The sequence below is a fragment of the Pipistrellus kuhlii genome, unplaced genomic scaffold (genome assembly GCF_014108245.1).
Source record: "Pipistrellus kuhlii isolate mPipKuh1 unplaced genomic scaffold, mPipKuh1.p scaffold_m20_p_22, whole genome shotgun sequence".
NCBI lineage: Eukaryota > Metazoa > Chordata > Mammalia > Chiroptera > Vespertilionidae > Pipistrellus > Pipistrellus kuhlii.
The window spans coordinates 3,292,500-3,304,311 of record NW_023425521.1 but is presented as its reverse complement, the minus strand read 5'-3'; the positions used below and the strand labels follow the sequence as shown (position 1 = coordinate 3,304,311).

The 11,812-nt window shown below is 44.7% G+C and overlaps 1 protein-coding gene and 1 long non-coding RNA gene across 2 annotated transcripts; one reads left to right on the top strand and one right to left on the bottom strand.

Moving 5' to 3' along the window:
- The first annotated feature begins 3,795 nt into the window (after positions 1-3,795).
- LOC123652910 lies at positions 3,796-5,356 on the top strand. Its single transcript, XR_006742474.1, has 3 exons — positions 3,796-4,074; positions 4,660-4,804; positions 5,238-5,356. It is a non-coding gene; the product is annotated as an uncharacterized LOC123652910 (long non-coding RNA).
- Positions 5,357-5,818: 462 nt separating this feature from the next.
- LOC118726509 (galectin-10-like) lies at positions 5,819-6,379 on the bottom strand. The gene has a single exon (XM_036451378.2). The coding sequence runs from the start codon at positions 6,362-6,364 to the stop codon at positions 5,951-5,953; it is 414 nt and encodes a 137-aa protein (XP_036307271.1). The 5' UTR covers positions 6,365-6,379; the 3' UTR covers positions 5,819-5,950.
- Positions 6,380-11,812: the final 5,433 nt, after the last annotated feature.

Below are 11,812 nucleotides of genomic sequence, written 5' to 3'. Positions count from 1 at the left end.
CCCAGTTCTAGGAGTGACCCTGGATGACAGATTTTTTTGGATTCTAATTAACCATCCAGGAGAACTGACCAAAAACAGACCAGAATCTCTGAAAAGCTGAAAGGGAGTTGTACTGCCTCTGAAACTCCAAGGCTGGCCCCAAACAGCCTAGGACTGCACCCCAACAGTGGTTCTGTGCATTGACATCACCTCGGGAGTTTTTAAATCACTGATGCCCTCCCCCACCTAACTCTAATTAAAGTGGTAACTTTGGAGTGAGGTCCTGGTATTGGGACTTGTTTAAACTCTTCCAATGATTCTAAAGTGAACCCCATCTCTCACAGGAAATAGACCCACTATATAAGGGATATTCACCTCCAATAAAATGCAAGATTCCCAATTAAATTTGAATTTCAGATACACAACAAATAATTTTTGTATAAGTATGTCCCAAATATTGCATGGGACATACTTTTACTAAAAAATTATTCATACACTATTTTTATTTGCTAACTCCGTCCATTCTAGCCCCTGAGCCTCACCTCAGATATGACTATTAAGAACATTCTTCCAGCCCTGGCCAGGTGGCTCAGTTGGCTCAGTGTCATCCAGTACACCAAAAGGTTGCTGGTTCGATTCCTAGTCAGGGCACATACCCAGGTTACAGGGTTTAATCCCTGGTTAGGGCATGTACAGGAGGCAAACAATAGATATTTCTCTCTCCCTCTTCTTCATTTTTTACTGAGAGTTGAAAGGGAGGCATTATTATAGTCACAAAATGGAAAAAAAATTGTATTTTTTTTATTTATACTTGACATTATAAGACTTTTTCAAATCATTCCAGTATTTTTAAGAGCTGCCTAATTTATTCAATCATCCTAGTGCATTAATGTTATCATGCATTATTGCAGCACACACATTTGGACTGGTTCCAATTTTTTATTGTTATAAACTATACTAAACATTTATATGCATAAAAATTTCTTCATAAATTATGTTATTTCCCTAATATATTTTCTGAGCTATAGACTTTCTGGGTCAAAAAATAATAACATGTAAGGCTTCTAATCCATATAGACCCTCCATATCGAATAGATGTTTATTTCCTTTCCCTACTGTTGAACCCAGGGGTGGCATATTGTAGGGCTTTGTGAATGTCAGATGAAGGAAACAATGATTTAAAAAAAGCTGACTCCATCACTCCTGTCATGCCTGTACCCCAAGCTCCCCTAATTCCATCCTGCCCATCAGGGTCTGGATCAAACATGCCTCAGGCTACTTAAGACTTTGTGACATCATGACCTATGTGACACCTGAGAAGAACATAAGTCTGTGCTCTGTGGGAGGGAAAGGGGAATGGTACTGTTTGTAGATAGATCTGTTAATGGTCGAAGGAACCAGCTAAGCTTGGTACCCTGGTGATAACAACTCCTGGCTTCCCCTTCACTGGTTAGTCATTTCCTTCAAAGCTCCAACCAACGTGACGTTATGGTCTCTTTCACAACATCACACTGTTATGGTCTCTTTTTGTGGTTTAAGTGTGACTTGTGTGCCCAGGATGCTGTGGCATCATCACAGATGTCACCCTAGATGGTCAGAAGACCTGTAGCAAGTGTCCTATCTGCTCCATGGAAGGAATCACTAACCGGTAGACCTCTCCATGAACTTACAGTTGACACTAACATCATGTGACCTCCTCTCACTGTCCAAAATATTTCCACACAATCTGCCCCAACAAGGGAGCAACTGAGCTATCCTTGTGTACCCGGAACCCCCGTGTGATCCAGGTACCTAGGCGTGTGCACCTCGTGACATGACACCATCCCCAGCCTCCTGTGCCTCACAGTCTAGAGTTGCCTATAAACAGGCAGGACATGGGTTGAGACAAAGAATGGATGTAGGCAGCAGTGAGTGTCCAGTCCCACCTTGGCTTTGCTCCCACTCCTCTGCCTGCCCAATATCGTTGAAGTTTCAAAGGCTGCTTTTGTTAACATCTCCTCACCACGGCCCTCAGTTCACAAGCCTTATCCGTATCACAAGATTCTCTCAGCCCTCATCCTTGCTTCCTTTTAGAGTTGTGTCCCAACGCTCTGGGATGTCCAAATCATATCATTTAAGTCCTATGGCTTGAGATTCCTTAAGTAAAAGCAAAGAACTTCACAGAAGGTTTCAAAATGTTCTTGGCTGTTTCCCACTGACTTTTATGTATCCTCATCTCTGGACATGAAAGACAGAGGAGGGCAAATGGCAGGTCTCTCTGGTTCCTACAATGAGCCAAATGGCAGATTCCCTTCAGATCCTCCCTTTGGGTGATTTTCAGAACCATCTGTGGACCAGATAAAGTTCCCTCAAAGAGATGAAACAAGGGCCAACTGTTCCATCTTATATTCCCTGAAGAGGGAGCAAGACAAAGGCAGAGATTCAAAACAAAAACTCAAGATAAAGAAGAAATGCTTAGCTTCCTTGGTTCCCTTTGTGCCCTACTCTGAGGCCCTGAGCAGTGACAGCAGTGACATCAACTTTCTGCTGGTCCCCTCAGGGCGTGGAAGAAGTTGAGCTGGCTTTTCTTCTCTGGCTGATTTCCACTTCCTCACAGTTAGGGCAGACACCACACTGCCTCGCTTACTTCGCTCCAGACCTGTCACAAATGTGTTGACTGCATGACACTAACAGCCAGTGTTCCTACCGTTGTGTAAGGTCAGTACTTTTCCTCCTTCCTGGAGAGAAGCAGGGCTTGTGGAGGAGAGATAACCCATGCGACTTGGGGTGTGGAGAAGATGGTCATAAGACAGGGGGCTTGCTTTCTTTCTGGTTTCTTTTTTCTCTTCCCAGGATTTTTGAAATAACATAGCATATAAAATTTTGCATCTTGATTGTTAATATTTAATATTAAAAATCAAGTATTATCATGTCACTCTATCTGTTTAAGAGGCTGATTAATGGTCCATCTTTATCATACCAACACTGTAAAATGTGTAGTTTGCTGTCAATTATTTGATCATAAACTGCACCAAACAACACTGTCCCAAATATGCTCCACATTTGTGAGGTCATTTCCATAGGATAGATTATGAGAAATAGAGTTTCCAGCTCAAAGAGTATGGAGATTTTTAAGACCGCTGACCACACCCAGTGTTATATCTAGACATCATTGTACGTATACACTGAGTGGCCAGATTATTAGATCTCTGAACGCATAATAATCTGGCGACTCAGTGTACTTCTCTTAAGTACCCCATTTATTTGATATCAAAGATACTATAAATCATGCACCTGATCAGTTTTCCTCTTTGCACTGGCTGATAACTCAGGGCAATCAGGTGGTTGATCTCCAGCAAAAGTCTAGAATACTTTTGGTACCCATTTGAGATACAAATACACTGAGTGGCCAGATTATTATGCATTCAGAGTTCATAATATTCTGGCCACTTGGTGTATGGTGAATGTTTGATAAATAAACAATTACTGGAAGGTTGATTCTTACTTTTGCCATCCTTGTACCTCCAGGACCCCAACACTGTATTTCCATCTACAGTGTGGCTCCCTTGGCTTGTGCTGCCTGAGATTCGATGGCATTATTATTCATGTCACACTTAAATGGACAGAACAATTGTGGAAGTGCACCAGAGCACTGCTCTATGGAAGGAGGCAATGACCCCGCACTTCAGAGAGATCTGTCACGTGAAAAGGAAACAGCTAAGCAGAATCCCTGGGTGATGCCAATTCCTGGTCACCCATCTGGAGAAACAACTTCCTCATAAGCATCCCAATCACATTAGCAATTGGAGCACATTCTTGTGTGTACCCTCAACCTCTGTAGTAACCTCAGGCAACCCCGGTTGTACAACCCATGTGATACCACTGTATGTAAAATTTCTTGCTTAGGCACCTCCAATTCCTATGTTCCCCCTCCCCTAGGCCGCCTATAAAAGGAGGGAAGATAGTGCAGATCCCAGAAGGAGGCCAGCAGTAGTGATTCCCAGAGCTCCGTCTCAGTTCTGCCTACACTTCTCTGCCTGCCCAGCATCATGAAGTTCCTTGAAGCTACCATCCTGGTCATCCTCTGCACCGGGGTCCTCTGCTTCCTTGAGGAAGGTGAGTTTGTTGTCCACTTTTCTGTAACAACAGTTGCTCCCCACACTCTGGCCAGAAGTCAGACCACATCTTCCAAGTCTTCTGGCCTGAGAACCCCCATGTGAAATGAGAGAACTTCTAATGGGGTTCCAAGTTAACACTTGTTTTCTTCAAGAGGGTTCAAATGGAGCCTATTGATCTGGGTGGCAGGATTTTATGTTACTTTTTGGGTGTGATCACTGAAGTTTCATTTATTGGATTATTAGCATGAGGTAGAATCTATGTCTATTTAGATCCTATGGGTGTTGGTAAGTTTTAGGAATCACCTTAGCTATTCATTCTCAAGAGTTGTAAGAATTGTCCCTACTTTCACTCAGCTATTTTATGATTAGATGGATTAGAAAAGAAGTTTCCCCAAAGAGATTTAGGAAAAGAGTAGGATTTGGTTCCCTATAGAGTAAGTTAGAGACCAAAAAGAAGAGACAAACCAAACACAAAACTAAGGAAATGAATGAGAAACAAACAAAAAAAGCCAAGTGATATCCAATTTCCTTTTCTCCTAAGCCTCATCGCTGAGCTGTCTCTATTTCTTCCTGACCCTCTCAGGCTTGCCGGAGCTCCTGAGCAACTAACTCATTGTTGTCTTTACAGAAACCACCTGCTGCATGTCCTACGTGTCCCGGAAGATCCCCCAAAAATTTGTGGTTGCCTATTTTGAGACCAGCAGCAAGTGCCTCCAACATGGTGTTGTGTAAGTGTCAGTCCCCTTGCCCCATCCCCGGGATGACTGAGAACACAGGAGTCTGAGTGGGGAGGGGTTCACAAGTGCACCAGCTGATGGATAAGGAGCATCCTGAGAAAGCCCCGCCCTCTGGGGGCCTTTAGTGCATACAAGACAAAGGGAGAGACCCCTGGGGCTGCTTACTGAGGTAAAATCGGGCCTTCAGGGAACCAGGGAAGGTGAGCCCAAAAGTAGAGGGGAGAGAGGAGTGAGAGAGACAGCAGAAAAGAGGTGGCTTTAGGTTATTTCCATAAATCACTCAGAGAAAGACCAAAAAGTCCCTGAGGGTTGGGGGATGATTCCCTGATAGGATGGACTAGCCCCGAGCTGCCCAGAGGGATGAAGACAGAGAGTCCACAGGTGGTCAAGCATGTCCTTACTCATACTTCTGCCTTCTCTACAGCTTTCTCACCAAAAGGGGCCTGCATATCTGTGCCAATCCCAGCGATGCCTGGGTTCAGGAATACATCAACACCATGCAGGAGGTCCCCGAGAGGGCCACTTTTCCAGTGGACAGCAGGAATGCTGTCTAGGGGAATGTCCCTGCAGCCCCAGAAGTTCCCTGTCCTCTGAGACCTTCCCCCCTCCACTAACCACATTCTGAAAGCTTTCTTTAATTTAGTAAGGTATATAGATATTGTAAATCGTTTTATTCCATGATGCTTTTTTTTTTAATGATCACTCTGAGAAATCATTATAACACCCTCTTATCCCCAAATCCTTTCCCAGTCAATCATAGAGTGGGTGCCTCATGTTCAGGGTGATGGTGAGTGATTGTGCTCCTGTCTCTGGGTAGGCAATTGGACCAAACCTATCAACAGATGCTTATTGAGTTTGTATAAGCCCTCTGCTCTGTTAAAATTGCCAGAATAATAAAGGTTATTTTCGTTTTCTTTAATAAATATTGGACTACTGGTTATTCTTTTGTTTTTTTTATTTTTCCCTGTATAAATCCGTTTTGTGGGTTTTTTTGTTTTGTTTTTATGTTTTCAGGAGTTTTAATGACCAAGTGTGGGGAAAGGGTGAGAACCCATGTTGTTAGTGAGCTCTGGGAGTCACAGAGTCACTTAAGTGGAGGGGTCTCCTTGACAACGGGGTTTCTGGTCACATGCTTCTCTAAGTGACAATCACTGAGGCCAGGGACACATCTCTCCACACCTGCATCATCTTCACAGATCCTGGGTCCAGGAGACAGGGAAATTTGTAATATTCATGACCATTTACCGAAACCTTGTACCAATCTGACTGCACCAAGATGCTCAGGTCAAAGGGTTGGCCATCTCCAAAGGGCATAATAGTCGATATCGCTGGTTCACCCCATATCCCACCCTGACGGGTGTTCACCACTTTTTTGCCAAAGCACACGCGGAAACAGAAGGCGACGTCCGAGTCTACTTTATTTCCAGTGTGGAAATCTACCTGCATTTGTGGGTCCATACTCAAAGGCATGGCAGATGTCCCTTTGATGTAAACTGAAGAACCAACAGACAAGGATACAAGTTGTGTATATGGTACCGGTAGCAAAGCCATTGTTGTGCTTTCTGCTAGGAAGCTCTTCCAAATTGTGTGTAGTTGTGTCGATAAATCCGTTTTATTGGTTGGAAGGAAAGCGATAGGACGATTAGGGGCATCTAAGGGAAGGAAAGAAAAAGAATATGTGCTGTTCCAACAACACCATGCTTTATGCCTATGGAATGATGCTCATACACTGAAAAAGAAGCCAAGTATTAAAAACAAGTGCGAACTTATGTGCGCGAGGGAAATCCACCATTTAAATGAACACCAAAGCAAATTATTCTAGCACGCACATGTAGGCGCTTTCATAAGCATGGAGACTGGGTCCTTCATAATCCTTCTGCCCTTCTCCATAGCTTCCGAACTAAATGAGGTTGGCTGGTGTGTGCCAACCCCGGTGATGCCTGGGCCCAGGAGTTCATCGGGGACCCAGAGTTATTCTATTCACATAATATTACGGAAAAGGTGAAACTATAAGGAAAGAAATCTAATCAACGGCTGCAAAGAACTGGGGATGGGAGAGGTGCTGACTGAAAAGGGGGAACAAGGGTACCCCCCCCTTTTTTTTGAGTGATGGAACTATCCTAAATTTTCACTGTGGTGATGGTCAAAATTCATCAAACTACACTTATCTCCCTCCTACTGTCCTGGATTGCTCCCTCTACATCTAATGAAATACTAAATGTGAGAAATATTAATATTAGAGAGGGTGTGGAACTGACACACACAGTCTGCTGCTGGGAGTGTGAATTGGTCCCATTGCTTTGGAAGACTGCAGAGTAAAGGCGAGCATAGCTAACCTTCTCCTCCAAACATCCTACAGATACCATTCACATGTACACCAGGAACCATGCAGAAGAATGCTCATAGCAAGCATAAAAGGGGGAAAACTAAAAATAAACTGTGGTGTAGTCATACACTGAAATATCAGCAGGAGTGAAGGCAAGCATTCTACAACTACACACAGTAACACAGGTGAATCCCATAAGCATTGTTAAAAGAGAAAAAAAGCTATAGAAGAATGCACATAATAACAATTATATATACTACTAGAGGCCTGGTGCACAAAATCGTACACAGGTGGGGTCCCTTGTCCTGGCCAGCAATTGGGCTGTCTCACACAATGGAGGGAGGGAGGGGCGGGGGAGGGGAGGGACCAAGGGAGGTTGGTGGGCCAGCCCCAATCAGGGCCATTTGGGCAGTCGGTCAGAGGAAGGAATCATGGGAGGTTGGTCACTGCAGGAGGTTGGCTGTGGGAGCGCACTGACCACCAGGGAGCAGCTCCTGTGTTGAGCATCTGCCTCCTGGTGGTCAGTGTGCAGCATAGCGACTGGTCATCTGGTTGTTTGGTTGCTTAGGCTTTGAGAGAGAGAGAGAGAGAGAGAGAGAGAGAGAGAGAGGGAGATGGATGATAGATAGATATAATAAAAGCCTAATGCTAAGTATCCAGTTGGCTGTCCAACCAATCAAAGCATAATATGCTAAGGCCGCTCAACTGCTTGTTATGATGTACACTGACCACCATGGGGCCGATAGGTTACCTTGCTGCTGGGGTCCAGCCAATTGGGACTGAGCAAGATGGGCCAGAAATTCCCTGAAACCCTCCCATGACCCCTCCCTGGCTGACCAACCTCCCACATCTGTCTCTGGCCCTGATCATGCACCAGTGGGGCCCCTCAGCCTGGCCTGTGCCCTCTGCAATCTGGGACCCCTTGGGGGATGTCAGAGAGCTGGTTTTGGCTCAATCCCACAGGCCAGGCCTCATATATATTTTTTTTTCTTTTTTCTTCCTCCCCCCAAAAAAACACAAAGCTAAAAATACACTGTTTAAGATTCAGCTATACATTAGAGGCCTGGTGCATGACACCTGTGCACTGAGGGTCAGGAAGGGGGTCCCCTCGGCTTGGCCCGAACTCTCTCACAGTCTGGGACCCTCAGGGAGTGGGCCTAAGCCAACAGGACATCCAATGAGGCATTCTTAGCGCTGCCGCAGAGGCGGGAGAGGGCTCCCGCCCCCACCACTGCGTTTGCCAGCTGCAGCCGTGACCCCAGCTTCTGGCTGAGCAGCACTCCCCTTGGGGGGGAGCACACTGACCACCAAGGGGCAGTTCCCCCGCATTGAGTGTCTGCCACCTGGTGATCAGTGCATGTCATAGCAACCGGTTGTTCTGCCATTCAGTTGATTTACCTATTAGCCTTTTATTATATAGGATACAGTTAAATACGCTTTAAAAAAATATTCTTTTCTATAACCTGATTTTTATAGTCTTAATACTCAGTAGACATAAAATGTGGTTTGAGAATAAAGAGTAACAGCATGACAGACATCCCTGTGCCCTCCACCCCGCATGTCCCTCTGCAATATGTCCCCGTTCCCTTCTCCCTCTGAGTGATCTCTCTCCCAAATGTTTGCACTATACTCCTTCTTCCCTTCTAGTGTATAGCTGAATCTTAAACAGTGTGTTTTTAGCTTTGCTTTGCAGAATATCGAAGACAACCAGCTTCCCAAAAAAGAGAGGGGGAAAGACGGCATATTCTATAATCTTAAGAGTGGTCAGATTCTCTATCTATGCAATTCTTGGTAAGAAACCATTTGTTGGCACTTTAAAAAGGAAGTGCCCAGGCCTAGCTGGTTTGGCTCTGTGGATAGAGCTTCAACCTGTGAACTGAAGAGTCCTAGGTGTGATTTTGGTTAAGGGCATATGCCCAGGTTGGGGGCTCGATCCCCAGTGGGGGATGTGCAGAAGGCAGCCAACCAATTATTCTCTCTCATCACTGATGTTTCTATCTCTTTCTCCCTCTCCCTTCCTCTCTGAAATCAATAATAAAAAAAAAATGTTTTTTTTAAAAAAAGGAAGTGTCCACTGCAAGTCAGCATGGGTACAGTTAGGTCAAATCAGGCTGGAGAGACCCACTTCCCTCTCTGGCGGCACGAACATCTGAGGAAGGGTGGGCTGGAAAGAGCTATCAACAAACTATCTGATCTTTGGCTCTTAACGAAAGTACCCTGGGATCAGTCAGGAAAAGAGTAAAATTCAGGAAACTGGGCAATCTGTTCTGGACCAGCATCATTGTTGTATGTGCCAGTGTGCAAAAACAAAAGCAAAATTTGAGCCTCAATCTTCCTCCTTCAAGTCCCCCTCCCCCACTCCAGCCCTCTCCTTTGAATTGGAGAAGTAGAGCAAGACTGAAGCTCAGAAGGCGAGTGCCTGAGCTTGGAAGACCAAAGCTTGGAAGACAGATGCTCAGTGTCATCAGTAACTTTGCCTGAGTCAGCTTCTTCCATCCTCCTGCCCACATGTGCCTCCCGCATCCCCAGAGCTGATGTTCAGCGAGCCAAGGGTGCAAAGGCCTGTGTGGGCCTCCCTGCCCCTCCTGTACACACACAGTAGCCCACAGTCTGCAGGGAGGAGAAAGTCAGCCATCAGAGGCATCCATGTAAGTGTCAATTTCTCTCTCTACATGCTCTTAAGTTGTTGGGAGAAAGGAAGCACAGCCTTTCTCTGTTCACCTAGAGTGGGCAAATAAAGTGTGAGATGAAAGGAACCCACAGACTTTTCTTCTTTGTTTTTCCTTAAAGCAACTGACAAGAGTTCATGTTAAACCCACCCCAGCTACTGTCCACGATACAGCTAGCCAGGGCCCCACTGGAATACAGCCACACTGGCTTGCTTTGTCACTACCTGCAGTGCCCATGTGAGTGAGACAGTGAAATGGGATGCAAACCGTTGTCACGGACTCAAAAAACCTGGACAATGGACCTCTTCTCCAATCACTCTGACCCTCACTCCCTTCTCTCCAGGCACCCACTCTCTGTCGGTTCGTCTAATGCACCAAGCCCATTCCCACCTCCAGGTCTCTGCCCTTGCTGTTCCCTCGACCCAGACACACTTCCCCCTGATCTGAGTCTGGTTTCTTCTCAACCAGGAGGTTCTAGATGAAATGATACCCTCTCCCAATGGGCTCTCCTGACCAGCTCATTAAGCAACTTCCACCCAAACCCTCAGGCATTCTCTATCACATCCTCCTAGCTTTTAACTCCATCCTCTACTACCCTGTTTTGTCTGCCTTTCCCACTAAAATTTGAGCACCTGAAGAGCAGGGATTTTGCCTTCCTGTCTGTCTCTGTATTCCCAAGGGCCTAGAAAGTGCCTAGCATACAGTAAAAGTTCAATTATTAACATCCACTGAATGAACGAACATCAGCCCTGAGGAAGGTCTCAATATGGACACGTAGGAAGATTTCACTCAGATCATTTATATGACTTATTCCTTTCAGTGACCACGTGTAACTGTAAGAGCTTAATTACTCAAACGTCACTATACCTTGTAAGTGGTGGATTTCAGCACTTAAAGCAGTGCCTCTGTCTAGCCAAATGACTGCTGTTTCCATTAAAACAGAGGTTTACATTTTTCTTTTTAGTGGAAGAACATTTTCTTTGCAAACAAACTTGCTTGGAACCCCATTATAGAAAACTGATAAAAACACAGATGCTTACATCAAACCACAATGAGATACCACTTCACACCCATAGTACGGTATTACCACCAAAACAAAATTAAACAAAAACAGAAAATAAGAAGGGTTGGCAAGGATGTGGAGAAACTGGAACTCTTGTGCACTGTAAAATGGTGCAGCTGCTATAAAAGCAGTGTGCCAGTTCCTTAAAATTTTTTAAATAGATTTACCACATGATTCAGCAATCCCACTTCTCAGCATATACTCAAAAGAATTGAAAACATGGCCTCAAGTAAATATTTGTACATCCCTGTTCATAGCAGCACTATTCACAATAGCTAACTAAAAATGTGGAAGCATCCCAAGTGTCCATCAACAGATGACTGGACAAGCAAAATAGGTATACAATGGAATATTATTCAGTCTTTAAAAGTAAAGAAATTATGGCATATGCTGAAAAATGGATGAGCCTTGAGGACATTATGCTGAGTGAAATAAGCCAGTCACTAAAAGACAAATAATGTATCACCCCACTTTTATGTGATGTACCTTCAACAGTCAACTTCATAGAGACAGAAAGAAGGATGGTGATTTCCAATGACTAGAAGAAGTGGGGAGTTATGTTTAATAGGCCTAGTTTCAGTTTGCAAGATGAAAAAAGTTCTGTGGATGGATGATGATGATTGCACAATATATAAATATATTTAATACCAATGAACTGTACACTTAAACATGAGTATAATGGTAAGTTTTATCTCATGTGCCTTTTACCACAATGAAAAAATATTGGGGGGAAATCCCACAATTGCTTAATTTGAACTTGGTAGGAGTAGTGGTGGCAGCCAGACCCATCTGCCCAACCCCCCGGTAGGATGACTGACTCCTTTCCGTGTTAGCACTTCCCAGGAACCCCCTGCAGCCCAGGAAAACCGGGAGCCAGTCACAAACCCATTGTGTCACTGTGCAGGGACCCTGCAGCCCCAACTGGAAGGTGACAAGACACA

Bases quoted from the DNA above. Each gene is read 5' to 3' on its own strand.
- LOC118726509 (XM_036451378.2), bottom strand. From the start codon at position 6,364: ATGGCTTTGCTACCGGTACCATATACACAACTTGTATCCTTGTCTGTT.